Source organism: Prunus dulcis, chromosome 1 (assembly GCF_902201215.1).
Source record: "Prunus dulcis chromosome 1, ALMONDv2, whole genome shotgun sequence".
Classification (NCBI taxonomy): domain Eukaryota; kingdom Viridiplantae; phylum Streptophyta; class Magnoliopsida; order Rosales; family Rosaceae; genus Prunus; species Prunus dulcis.
In genome coordinates this window covers 32,752,060-32,764,803 of record NC_047650.1, presented here as the reverse complement: position 1 = coordinate 32,764,803, position 12,744 = coordinate 32,752,060, and the positions used below count along the sequence as shown (strand labels likewise).

The window sequence follows — 12,744 nt, the reverse complement described above, 5'->3', positions numbered from 1 at the left end:
GCACGCCTCTCTTAAATATAGAAACATAATAAGTACTCTTGTCTTGGTGCAATATTTGGACATAATTGCATGTACCGAAAACGGGTTTTATCTTTATCCAGTGAATTAAGATGTTCCCATTAGCAGCATTTTGTCCTTTCATTTAATTTAGAGAGTCACATATTGTGAATGGTGGACATTTGCTTAAGATCTCTGTTACCTTTCTGTCTCACTTTCTTCTAAGATATGCTATACCGATTACATACAAACACAGATTCCTTGTTACCTACCAAGAAAAAAACCTCATTTGGAAACCTGGAAATTAAGCTGATATGCCATTTTGGTAAACATTGAAAATTGGAAGTGTTCTCCTTTTCGGGACGAAATAGTATTATCGACTTGTGTTGTCTTAAACAATTCCTAGCTAAGCTAAGTTTAAGGGCACTTATAATTTCTACCAGGCCCTCCATAATAGAACTCAGGATCTTCAACGTAGTCTTCAACATAGATAGCATCATAGCAGTTGAACTCGTCCATGTAAGTCTCAGCCCATTCAGGGATTTTCAGTGCAGGTGAATTGTCATGTATTCTCATTCTTGTTATGACACCTGAAAATCCCGCAGTACTAGCAAAGCGTCCATTCCCCATATCTGTTTTTGTGTGGGGAGTAGTTCCAACTCTTGAGCTATAGACTTCACCTCCCCATTCAACACCTGTTGCATGATAGCTCAATGCCAAAAACAGCTCCGGCGGCCAATAACCGATGTTAATTCTCTCCCCGTATTGCACCCACCAATTGCTTGTTACTGGATCCTAAATTCGGAAGCAAATAAAAAAGAAACTCAATCGAAGATATGAGAAGAACACTTAATATTACATTGTCTTTTTCAGATATCAGATATGTTATATATATGTTGCTAAACTGTACATGTTATGTTATTAAACTGTTGAGCTGACCTTGAAGATGTAGACAATTATCTCATATGGAAGCCCATCAGGAGCAGAGATTGGATAAATTGCTGCACCAAGAGCAATTTCATGGCTAGTCTGAACAAATCCAGGGCAAGTAAGATCAAAGCAACCAGTTTTCTTTGAACCATCAGCCTGCAGGAACATCAGAAATCACATCAAGTCTAGTGGAATTACTCACATGAAAACTAAGTCATGAAACACGTCAACTTACAGTCCAGTATAAGAAAAATCGAGTATTTCTGTCCCCGTAGACGCTTGGATTTACCTAAAGAGGGATTCCGAGTAATTTTTCAGACTAAAAGTTATGCCATGAACATAGAATGTAACAGAAGTAAGTAGCATCAAGATGAAAGTGAAAGGGTTTATGTTAATATACCGCCCATCCAGATTCAACACTCTCAAAGGCAAAACTTGGACCGTTTATGAGACAAACTTGAGAAGTAGTATATTCATCATCAAGCTCAACAGAAGGGGCACAAACTTTTATGTCTCCTTTGGCTCCAGTATAACTGTACCCTTCTGTAAGCAATATTGCCTTCTGAGGCCACCACAAATTACCAACAACAAAAAAAACCCCTCTTCATGAGATGTAATTAATTTATCAATTAAAAATGTGAAAATGGGGAGTTAATGTACCGAGTGGTTTGCTCGTAGAAGGTAGACAGATTTGTTGTCACTAGACTCTGCAACATGACGAGACAGGGTACTGTGCTTCTTTCTTCCATAGTCCTTAACTGAGCTAGCTCTAAGCAGGTCCTTTTTTCGAGTTCTTCGGACTGGGATCGTTCCTTGAGGACAGCTTCCACTTTTCTTCCATGTTTGCTTCACTGTCACGGAAGATTGTTCACTCCTTTTCTTCAATCTATCCATTTTTGTCATTGTCTTTGTCTCCTTCGTCAGATCATATGTTGGTGCCATCTGAAAAAAGACTCAAAGCATTTGTTAGATTATCAGTAAATATATAATGTCACAGAGAAGAAAAATGTGTTTACTTTCAACTAGAACTTATACAAGGGAGACCTGGATGGTGTGGTTTCTGAGAGCAGGATGGTCAAAAGCTGGCTGCTTGTAAATGTCAATGCAATCAATGATATCACCATCCTCACTCTACAAGCAATCATATGAGCTGATTAAATGAATACAATGAGAAGAAAACTTATGTCAAGTTCTGGACAATTCAAACCTGAATGGTTTTAACTGCAGGCCTTCTAAGTTGGGTTAATTTTCTTTCAACTTCCAGAATCTTCTGTTTAGAGAACACATTGCCCTCCACAAGCACCCCACATCTAATTAGAGTCACTGTCACTCCCACCATAATTACCATCATCCCCCTTAATCTAATCACTTCACCACCAGACAACCCTTTCCCCATTTTTTGTTAACTAAACTCTGTCTGATATGTACTAAATCTCAGGTAATTCAAATACCCAAAATTATAAAATGGAGATTGTTCATCTTCCTTTCAGAATCTAAGATGAGCTTGGGTTATCTTCCTAAACCTATATATGTTTTCTGATAACTATATATATCTGCAAAATTTGCATGATTCACCTTCCAATCATGCAACTTTCACATTTTTATTCAATATTTGAATTGTCACATGTTAAATTCAAGATGGTGTCCTGTTGAATATTTAAACAATTCCTTAGAATTGGTTAAACCTAGCTACACAAATCTTTAGCCAATGAATTAATGATTGTTAAATTTCTACAATACGGCTTGGTTCCTTCCCTCGGCTTTACTAAAAAATTTAGGGGAAAACGAGTATAGCCGCCCTAAACCCTGAACCCTAATAAAATTAAAAACCCGGGTATAGCCGCGCGGCTATACTATTCTTAAAAAACAATTCAGAAAATGCCGAGTATAGCCGGTCGGCTATACAAACGAGTATGAGTGTAGCCGACCGGCTATACCTTCAGAATATTATATTTAAAGCGTATAGCCGAGCGGCTATACTTGGGCTGTACTCGTTACGCGATGGGCCCTTTTTAATTATGAATAGTATAGCCGCGCGGCTATACTTATTTTTGAATTATGAATAGTATAGCCGCGCGGCTGTACGGTTTTTGACACGTGGTAAAATAGGCGCTAGGCGCCAGCCTGTCCTCTTTTAAAAATGGTATAGCCGCCCGGCTATACTCGGATTTTTTTATATAATAAAAAGGGTATAGCCGCACGGCTTTGAATTACAAATCTACTGGGCAGTAATATATAAACAAAGAATTTGCTTTCACGGCGTTTTTAGGGTATAGCCGGCTATGCTTTATAAATAGAAAATTTTAAAAGTAGAGCCGCGCGGCTATACAATATATTGGGGACTTTTAAGACTTCCACCATACCTACTTTCTCTTTGCAACCGGTATTACAAATTAGCAAATTACACACGGATGTGTATGTGTTTCTTCTAGTTTGATTTATAGAACTAACTGAGTCGTTTCTCCTTACATTCAAATCGCAACTTAACACTTATACATAAATAACTTATTAAAAGCATGTTAAAAAATTTACACTCATGTCAAATTAATTTGCATTCTGAAATTGAATGACTCATTTTTAGCAAGGAACCAAATATTTTTCTTTATTTATTATTATTATTGTTTAAAAAAAATTCCAAGTCCTTTGTGCAAAATTGAACTTGTTAATGTATACATAATCGACGCCAATACACCAAAAACGTCACTTCTCTTTAAATCTAAATTCAAATATTGTGCAACCTTTGGATAGAACTTCGGTCAAATTGAAGATGGTAAGTAACTAACGCAAAATTTTACCAATTAATTAGGAGATTTCCACTCCATAAGGCTTTTCTTTTTTGGGATGAAATAGAATCATCTGTGTTTTTGGTGTTTATGTCCAAAACTACGTTATTTTGAGGATAAGAGTTTTGGGTTTTTATAGTTTATATTGGAAAAATAAATGAAAGTTTAAAACGACATAATTACCCATTCTGATGGGTCTTAAACAAGTCCTAGCAAAGCTAAGCTAAGCTTAAGGGCACATATAATTTCTGCCAGGCCCTCCATAATAGAACTCAGGATCTTCAACATAATCTGAAAGATACCTAACATTATAACAGTTGAACTCATCCATCAAAGTAGTAACTATATCAGGGAATTTCAGCCCAGGTGAATTCTCATGTATTCGGATTCTTCTTATGGCGCCTGAAGTCCCCCAAACAGAATCAGCAAAGTGTCCACTGCCCATATCTGTTTTTGTGTGAGGAGTTGTTCCCACTCTTGAGCTATAAACTTCACCTCCCCATTCAGCACTCGTTGCATGGTAGCTCAGTGCAACAAACAGCTCCGGCGGCCAATAACCGACGTTAATTTTCTCCCCATATTGCACCCACCAATTGCTTGTTACCGGATCCTATATTTGGAGACAAAAACAGAAAGAAATTCAATCGAAGATACGAGAAGAAAACCTATTATTGTGTTACGAGTAGTAATGTTGACATGTTATGTTGCTAAACTATCGGTTAGGTACGTTATGTTGTTAAATTATTGACCTGACCTTGTAGATGTAGACTATTATTTGATATGGAAGCCCATTAGGAACAGAGATTGGATAGATTGCTGCACCAAGAGCAATTTCATGGCTAGTCTGAACAAATCCAGGACAAGTGAGATCAAAGCAACCAGTTTTCTTTGAACCATCAACCTGCAGGAACATCAGAAATCATATCAAATCTAGTGGAATTACTCATATGAAAACTAATTTATGATTCATGCCAGCTTACAGTCCAGTATACGAAAAATCGAGTCTGTCTGTCCCCGTATACGCTGGGATTTACCTGAAGGGATTCAGAGCATTTTTTCAGACTAAAAAGTAATGCCATGAACTTAAAATGTAACAGAAGTAAGTAGCTTCAAGATGAAAGTGAAAAGGTTTATTAATTTTAACATATATACCGCCCATCCAGATTCAACACTCTCAAAGTCATAATAAGCACCATTTATGAGACAAACTTGAGAAGTACTATATTCATCATCAAGCTCAACAGCAGGGTTATAAACTTTGATGTCTCCTTTGGCTCCATTATATCTATACCCATCTGTAAACAATATTGCCTTCTGAGGCCATCACAAATTACACCAACACAAAAACCAAAAAACCCCTCTCCATTAGATGTATAGTTGTAGTTAATTTACCAATTAATTAAAAAAATGTGTGTGTGGGGAATTGATTTACCGAGTGGTTTGCTCGTTGAAGGTTCACAGTTTTGTTGTCACTAAACTCTGAAACATGACGAGACAGGGTAGAACTGTGCTTCTTTCTTCCATGGTCCTTAACCGAGCTGGCTCTCAGAAGCTCCTTTTTCCCGATTCTTCGGACCGGGATTGTTCCCTGAGGACAGCTTCCACTTTTGTGCCATGTCTGCTTCACTGTAGTGGGAGATTGTTCTTCATTCCTCTTCTTCCATCTGTCCATTTTTCCCATTGTCTTTGTCTCCTTTGTTGCATCATATGTAGGTGCCATCTAAAAAAAGACTCAAACCACTTGTTATATGGTAGTAAAAAGATTGAAGTTGCAGAGTAAATCTTTTCTTTTTTTTACTTTCAACTAGAACAACAGAAAGGCAGACCTGGATGGTGTGGTTTCTGAGAGCAGGATGACCAAAAGCTGGCTGCTTGTAAATGTCAATGCAATCAATGATATCACCATCCTCACTCTGCAAACAATCATTTGAGCTGAGAATGAATACAATAATAAAAAAACTTATGTGTGGAGGGCTCATTCTGGACAATTCAAACCTGAATGGTTTTAACTGCAGGTCTTCTAAGTTGGGTTAATTTTCTTTCAACTTCCAAAATCTTTTGTTTAGAGAACAAATCACCCTCTACAAGCACCCCAAATCTAATTAGAGTCACTGTCACTCCCAACATAATTACCATCATCTTCATCCCCCTTAATCTAATCACTTCACCACTACACAACCCTTTCCCCATTTGTTTGATTATATACTAAATCTCAGGTAATTTTAAATACCCAAAATCATAAAATGGAAACTGATTATCTTGCTTTCAGAATCTAAGATGAGCTTAGGTTATTTAAGGACAATGCCACCCACAATGTGCAGCATACATATCTTCTGCAAACTACATATATCTGCAAAATTTGCATGATTCACCTTCCAAATCATGCAAATTTCACATTTTTATTCTATATTTGAATTGCCAAGTGTTAAATTCAAGATGGTAGCTGTTGAATATTTGGACAAGTGTGTCCTTAACCTTGGTAAACCCAGCTACATAAATCTTTAGCCAAAGAAGAACTGATTGTTAAATTTCTACAGTATGGCTTGGTTTCCTTCCCTCCAATGGCCTTACTTCAAAATTTCAAATGTACTGATTTCATCATATCTCTACTATATAACTTAATCTATGTTATTAGGAGATAATGCTATGTGTCAATAATAGAATTAAACGAGTCAACCTAACACATGTAGATCATGTCAAATTGTAATTTGCATGTAAGGAGGAATGACTCATTTTAAGAAATGAGACAAATATTTTTCTCGATTATTATATATATAAAAAATGAAATTCCAAGTCGTTTGTGCAAAGTTGGACATGTTATGTTAGTGTAACACACAATCGATGCCTATACACCAAAAACGTCACTTCCCTCTAAATCTGAATTCAAATATCGCGCAACCTCTGGATAGAAATGAAAATTAATATGCCTAATTTTACCAATTTATTAGGAGATTTCCACTCTCTAAGGCTTTTCCTTTTGGGGACGAAATAGGATTATCCACTTGTGTTTTTAGTGCTTGTATCGTGTTTATGTCTAAAACTACGTCATTTTGAGAAATAAGACCTTTGGGGTTTACAGAGTTTGATATTGAAAAAATAACTAATGAAAGTTTAAAACAACATAATTACCCATTCTAATGGGGTCTTAAACAAGTCCTAGCAAAGCTAACATAAGCTTAAGGGCACATATAATTTCTACCAGGCCCTCCATAATAGAACTCAGGATCTTCAACATAATCCGAAAGATACTTGACATCATAACAGTTGAACTCATCCATCAAAGTATTAACTATATCAGGGAATTTCAGCCCAGGTGAATTCTCATGTACTCGAATTCTTTTTATGACGCCTGAAGTCCCCCAAACTGATGACTCAGCAAAGTGTCCACTGCCCATATCTGTTCTTGTGTGAGGCGTAGTTCCCACTCTTGAGCTATAAACTTCACCTCCCCATTCAACACTTGTTGCATGGTAGCTCAATAAAACAAACAGCTCCGGCGGCCAGTAACCGATGTTAATTCTCTCCCCATATTGCACCCACCAGTTGCTTGTTACTGGATCCTAAATTTGGAGGCAAAACAAAAAAGAAATTCAATTGAAGATACGATAGGAAAACTTATTTAGTATTACGAATAATGTTAGACATGTTATGTTGCTAAACTGTTCATCAAGCGTGTTATGTTGTTAAACTGTTGAGCTGACCTTGTAGATGTAGACAATTATTTGATATGGAAGCCCATGAGGAACAGAGATTGGATGGATTGCTGCACCAAGAGCAATTTCATGGCTAGTCTGAACAAATCCAGGACAAGTGAGATCAAAGCAACCAGTTTTCTGTGAGCCATCAACCTGCAGAAACATCAGAAATCACATCAAATCTAGTGGAATTATTCACATGAATGTTAAGTCCTTATTCATGTCTGCTTACAGTCCAATACACGAAAAATCGAGTCTGTCTGTCCCCGTATACACTGGGATTTACCTGAAGAGGGATTAGAGTAATTTTTCAGACTAAAAAGTTATGCCATGAACATAATATGACAGAAGAAGTAAGTAGCTTCAAGATGAAAGTGAAAGGGTTTATTATGTTAATATATATACCGCCCATCCAGATTCAACACTCTCAAAGTCATAATAAGCACCATTTATGAGACAAACTTGAGAAGTACTATATTCATCATCAAGCTCGACAGATGGGTTATAAACTTCGATGTCTCCTTTGGCTCCATTATATCTGTACCCTTCTGTAAACAATATTGCCTTCTGATGCCATCACAAATTACACACACAGGAAAAAAACCACCTTCATTAGGTGTATAGTTGTAGTTAGTTTTCCAATTAATTAAAAATGTGTGTGTGGCGAATTGATGTACCGAGTGGTTTGCTCGTTGAAGGTACACAGTTTTGTTGTCACTTAACTGTGAAACATGACGAGACAAGGTAGAACTGTGCTTCTTTCTTCCATAGTCCTTAACCAAGCTAGCTCTCAGAAGCTCCTTTTTCTGGATTCTTCGGACCGGGATTGTTCCCTGAGGACAGCTTCCACTTTTGTGCCATGTTTGCTTCACGGTAATGGGAGATTGTTCTTCATTCCTCTTCTTCCATCTGTCCATTTTTTTCATTGTCTTTGTCTCCTTGGTTGTATCATATGTTGGTGCCATCTGAAAAAAAGACTCAAAGCAGTTGTTATATGGTAGCAAAGAGTAAATCTTTGTCTACTTTCAACTTGCACAACAGAAGGCAGACCTGGATGGTGTGGTTTCTGAGAGCAGGATGATCAAAAGCTGGCTGCTTGTAGATGTCAATGCAATCAATGATATCACCATCTTCACTCTACAAGCAATCATAGAGATTAATATGAACTGAGTAAATGAATACAATGCAGAAAACTTATGTGAAGGGCTCAAGTTCTGGACAATTCTTACCTGAATGGTTTTAACTGCAGGCCTTCTAAGTTGGTTTAATTGTCTTTCGGCTTCCAAAATCTTCTGTTTAGAGAACAACTTACCCTCCACAAGCACCCCACATCTAATAAGAGTCACAGTTGCTCCCAACATAATTACCATTATGCTCCTTATTCCAATCCCTTCACCACCAAACAACCCCCTTCCCCCCATTTGTTGTTAACTAATCACAAAGACCCAAAATCATGAAATGGAAATTATCTTTCTTTCAGTATATGAGATGGGCTAAGATCCCAACACTAGTTGAATCTCTTCAAGGACAGTGCCTCCATAATATGTAGCACATGATTCTGATTACATATCTGCAAACTTTGCATGGTTCACCTTCCAATCATGCCAATTTCGTTTTGTTTTTTGGTCCAATATTTGAACTGCGGCGTGTAAAATGGAAAATGGTATGAGGACTAACATTATGACGTGTCCTCACAAATTAGAATGGCAAAATGATTGTTAAATTCCTACAATATTGCTTTGGTTCCTTCACTTCAATGGCCTTCAAAATTTCAAATGAAGTACTATTATCATAAATCTAAAAACTAATGTGAAAAAAGATGGATACACTTCTTTGACTAACAGACCTAATTCACATTTGCTACTTTAAAAACTTTATTATATTAAACTTCTCTTTGTAACAGGTATCACAAGTAACCCGTATCATGTATATGATTCATATAATTTAATATTTTTTTTAATACAAATGATATTAAGAAAGATGATTCCAACATAGGCCATCGATTTTAGGGTAAATTGTCGTTAACTTGAGCTAAAAATCCCCGTGTCAGGAAAAAAATGAAATTCCGCACAACGACGCCGTTTAACTGATAGCGTCTATTCGTCGCCCAAGCCCCCCTTATTTATTACTCATCCTGCCACTAGCTACACAGAGTGAGACAAAGACGCGGTGAGTAGCTCGTGATTGACGCCAAATCGAAAATGGTGAAATTTTTACTTCAGATCGCTGCGGACCTCGAGAACCTGACGAACCTGCAGCCCCAGGAAGGCTGCAACGAACCCAATTTTTCCTATCTCTTCAAGGTCACCTTCATTTCCTTTCGTCAAGTTTTTTGCTCCAAAAATGCAGTCGATTTTGTCATTATAGTTGGTGTTCGTGTTCAGATTTCTAGGGGTTGTAGCTTAAAATTGACGTCGATGTTCGTCGCTTAGTCTCCCGAGCTTGATATAGTCATTATTAACATGATTCTATTCTTTTTGTAATCTTGCAGTTGAAATGTGAGAGGTGTGGAGAGCTGAGCCAGAGGGAAACTTGTGTGAGCTTGAACGAGACTGTTTCTCTTCCATCGGGCAAGGCAACCGTTAATCTCGTTCAGAAGGTAACCATTTTCTCTATCTCTCTCTCTCTCTCTCTACTAATTGCTCAGTGGGCTTTGGAATTTAAGAGTTTATTGAAGTATATTTAGTTTCTGAGGAAATAGAAGGAAAGGAACAGAAGAGTTATGGTAGTTTGTGTTTTCTGTAGTATGCTTGTTTGGTTGAGCAAATGCTTTGTTTGTTTGGGTGCCTAATTGTAGCGACAACTTTGAGATTTTATCGGGATTTCATTTCTCTTCTCTTGGTTAAAGTTTACATGTGTGGGTTCCAACACATTTCTCTGTGCAGTTTCTATTTGATGACATATGAGTCAACTACGTTGACATAAGTTTTTATTATTGCATATCTTCAATTCATGGATATGGGGGTTGTTCCCTTTATGTTTTATCTTTGAACGAATATTTTCTGGTTAAGTTTGCTATATATGTGTGGTGATTTGCATCTCCCCTTGTAGTGCAAGTTTTGTGGAAGGGATGGAACTCTGACAATGATGCCAGGTCATGGTAAACCACTGACCCAGCAAATGTGTGAAGAAAGGAAGTTTTCCCCCTTGATGATGTTTGAGTGCAGGGGTTATGAGCCTGTGGACTATGTATTTGCTGGTGGGTGGAAGGTTGAATCTGTAAGTTTCTCTTCTTCACACACCACCTTCCAATTATGTAGCATATTGTATAAAACTTTCTTATTGTACTTATGGATGGAAAATGACTTTGCTGGGACCTTTGAGCTGAATGGTCTTATAAATAGTAATCGTGCGAACATTCCTAAGCACTAAATCTCGTTAACTCCTATGAACTTCAGCGCATATGTATAAATTCTTTTATTCTTCTCTTCTTAACTCTCCTTGTTTGTACTTATAGTACATAGTACATTAAGCATTAAGGATTGCATATCCTATTCCATAATGTGGTAGCGCCTTTCAAAGCTTATTTTGGTATTTTTGTCCTTTTGAGTTCTGATCCTTTCTTTTTGGGGTGAGAAAGCTCAGGTCTCTGTCCTTTAGAATAAAGATCTTAAGGTTAGTACATCTCATGAGCATATCATATTCAAGAGGTGGGAACTGCAGAAAATAGTGATATTTTATTTTTCTGACGTTAAGGGCATCCCACAAACAGTATAATTGTCTTGTACACTAGATTGACTATGGAAGCCTACCATGTGGATTGGACCAGAGATGGTGTCACCAAATGTCAACTCATTTTTACTGTTCTGCTTGGCCAGGAGGAGTGTCATGCCCGCCTATCGCCATTCCCTACCCCAAGGAGAATAAAAGTGAAAATTAGATTGATAATGAAATTTAGAAAAAGAAACAAGGAGTGAAAAACGAATTACTAGAGGCCCCAGTGAATTGAATTTTTGCATTTGAATTGTTGAATTTTTGAAAATAGGAGAATAGTTTCGATTTTTGAAGTTCTAGTTTTCATTTTTATGTACTGCAATCGACTCTGCTGGATGCATCTTTATTTCAACTTAAACTAGTGTTCATTCTTGTAGGTGGAAGGGACAAAATTTGACCATGTTGACTTGTCGGGAGGGGACTTTGTTGAATATGATGAGAAGGGAGAGTGCCCAGTTATGGTTTCCAACCTCCGTGCCAGTTTTGTGGTGAAGTAGAGTGGTATATGCTACAAGAAATATGCCATGGTATATAGAATTTGGCATGTGGAGCTAACTGTTCCTTTGTGAATAAGATAGAAACATCTACATCTTGGCTGTTTCATGTGCTGTGACTGTGAGCAGAAAACGCTCTGTAGTATCTTAGTTTTAGTCTTCAACTTTGGCGTTTTCATAGACAGTAGATATACTGGCAAATTACAGAGCTAATGTTGTGACGTTGCTCAGTTTTCAAGGATCTCATTGTCGATATGACGTGTTATTATATCACACGTTCAAAATGAATGCATGGATGGTTTTCTTTGCAAATCACAGTTACATCATGAATTGTTTTGCAGGATAGCCATTCACAGCAGCGAAGGCTTTATGATTCTACTCCTCTCTCGAGTTAAAACTGCTTATTTTTTTTAGTGTGGTTGATTCTACTCCTCTCTCGAGTTAAAACTGCTTGTTTTTTTTGAGTGTGGTTGATTCTACCAACCAATCAATTTTATTTTTAACAAAGTTTAGATCGAGATCGGGACCCCATGTATATGAACCATTTTGGATCCTCAGCTGTCCCTGTGTCCTTATTGCTGGGGGAATCTTAGATGCGGTTGGAGGTAGGTGTAGACTCAACATATGGAGAGAATCTTAGCTATCTCCGATTTTGTACTCTCATGTCTACAACACTCATTACGTAACATGACGATTGTTTTAAACAGATAGAATAGAAATATACAACCGATTACGTAATGTAAAGTGTTGTAGACAGAAGGGGATATACAACTGGTTACTAGGCAGATTTGATCCTACATATGGCTCCTACCTTTAGACTTTATTTAGCTTTCCTCATGGCTTGTTTGGTTTGGTGAAAGAACTGAAATCCCACCTAACTAGAGGCCAAGACTTGCGGTCTGCCCAACTACACCACGTCGTGTTTATTACATTGTTTGATACAATTGGGTTCTCCACCACCATAAGACTTTAAGCTTCAACAACCAATCAAAGCCTCATTAACTTGTTTAAACTAAACCCAATCTCTAACCAATAATTACATTTACATCTGTACCTAGGCTTCTATACTCTATCCTTTTATCTGTTCTTTTATGCGGCTATGAGGGGGGAAAATAGTTGATTTTCTTGCTT

General features: G+C 37.4%; 4 protein-coding genes across 4 annotated transcripts; 1 reads left to right on the top strand and 3 right to left on the bottom strand.

The window, feature by feature from the left end:
- Nucleotides 1-414: 414 nt before the first annotated feature.
- LOC117618363 lies at nucleotides 415-2,323 on the bottom strand. The gene is made up of 7 exons (XM_034347949.1): nucleotides 2,135-2,323; nucleotides 1,972-2,058; nucleotides 1,588-1,869; nucleotides 1,328-1,489; nucleotides 1,163-1,216; nucleotides 937-1,083; nucleotides 415-792 (listed from the first exon to the last, which is right to left on the bottom strand). The coding sequence occupies exons 1-7, from the start codon at nucleotides 2,321-2,323 to the stop codon at nucleotides 415-417; spliced, it is 1,299 nt and encodes a 432-aa protein (XP_034203840.1).
- Nucleotides 2,324-3,939: 1,616 nt separating this feature from the next.
- On the bottom strand, nucleotides 3,940-5,900 carry LOC117618353. The gene is made up of 7 exons (XM_034347942.1): nucleotides 5,706-5,900; nucleotides 5,537-5,623; nucleotides 5,143-5,430; nucleotides 4,863-5,024; nucleotides 4,691-4,744; nucleotides 4,465-4,611; nucleotides 3,940-4,320 (listed from the first exon to the last, which is right to left on the bottom strand). The coding sequence occupies exons 1-7, from the start codon at nucleotides 5,898-5,900 to the stop codon at nucleotides 3,940-3,942; spliced, it is 1,314 nt and encodes a 437-aa protein (XP_034203833.1).
- A 986-nt stretch (nucleotides 5,901-6,886) lies between these two features.
- Nucleotides 6,887-8,826, bottom strand: LOC117618342. The gene is made up of 7 exons (XM_034347935.1): nucleotides 8,635-8,826; nucleotides 8,456-8,542; nucleotides 8,083-8,370; nucleotides 7,811-7,972; nucleotides 7,638-7,691; nucleotides 7,412-7,558; nucleotides 6,887-7,270 (listed from the first exon to the last, which is right to left on the bottom strand). Exons 1-7 carry the CDS (start codon nucleotides 8,824-8,826, stop codon nucleotides 6,887-6,889), a joined length of 1,314 nt encoding a protein of 437 aa, XP_034203826.1.
- A 650-nt stretch (nucleotides 8,827-9,476) lies between these two features.
- Nucleotides 9,477-11,989, top strand: LOC117616702 (CXXC motif containing zinc binding protein). Its single transcript, XM_034346097.1, has 4 exons — nucleotides 9,477-9,708; nucleotides 9,897-10,004; nucleotides 10,457-10,624; nucleotides 11,497-11,989. The coding sequence occupies exons 1-4, from the start codon at nucleotides 9,607-9,609 to the stop codon at nucleotides 11,614-11,616; spliced, it is 498 nt and encodes a 165-aa protein (XP_034201988.1). The 5' UTR covers nucleotides 9,477-9,606; the 3' UTR covers nucleotides 11,617-11,989.
- Nucleotides 11,990-12,744: the final 755 nt, after the last annotated feature.

Bases quoted from the DNA above. Each gene is read 5' to 3' on its own strand.
- LOC117618363 (XM_034347949.1), bottom strand. From the start codon at position 2,323: ATGGGGAAAGGGTTGTCTGGTGGTGAAGTGATTAGATTAAGGGGGATG. The intron at 1,870-1,971 runs GTCTCCCTTGTA...GTCTTTTTTCAG, and splicing joins TCAGAAACCACACCATCCAG to ATGGCACCAACATATGATCT. The intron at 1,084-1,162 runs GTAAGTTGACGT...ATGTTCCTGCAG, and splicing joins GATTTTTCTTATACTGGACT to GCTGATGGTTCAAAGAAAAC.
- LOC117618353 (XM_034347942.1), bottom strand. From the start codon at position 5,900: ATGGGGAAAGGGTTGTGTAGTGGTGAAGTGATTAGATTAAGGGGGATG. The intron at 5,431-5,536 runs GTCTGCCTTTCT...GTCTTTTTTTAG, and splicing joins TCAGAAACCACACCATCCAG to ATGGCACCTACATATGATGC. The intron at 4,745-4,862 runs GTATATATGTTA...GAATCCCTTCAG, and splicing joins GTGTTGAATCTGGATGGGCG to GTAAATCCCAGCGTATACGG.
- LOC117618342 (XM_034347935.1), bottom strand. From the start codon at position 8,826: ATGGGGGGAAGGGGGTTGTTTGGTGGTGAAGGGATTGGAATAAGGAGC. The intron at 8,371-8,455 runs GTCTGCCTTCTG...TCTTTTTTTCAG, and splicing joins TCAGAAACCACACCATCCAG to ATGGCACCAACATATGATAC. The intron at 7,973-8,082 runs GTACATCAATTC...TGATGGCATCAG, and splicing joins TTCAACGAGCAAACCACTCG to AAGGCAATATTGTTTACAGA.
- LOC117616702 (XM_034346097.1), top strand. From the start codon at position 9,607: ATGGTGAAATTTTTACTTCAGATCGCTGCGGACCTCGAGAACCTGACG. The intron at 10,005-10,456 runs GTAACCATTTTC...CTCCCCTTGTAG, and splicing joins CCGTTAATCTCGTTCAGAAG to TGCAAGTTTTGTGGAAGGGA. The intron at 10,625-11,496 runs GTAAGTTTCTCT...TCATTCTTGTAG, and splicing joins GTGGGTGGAAGGTTGAATCT to GTGGAAGGGACAAAATTTGA.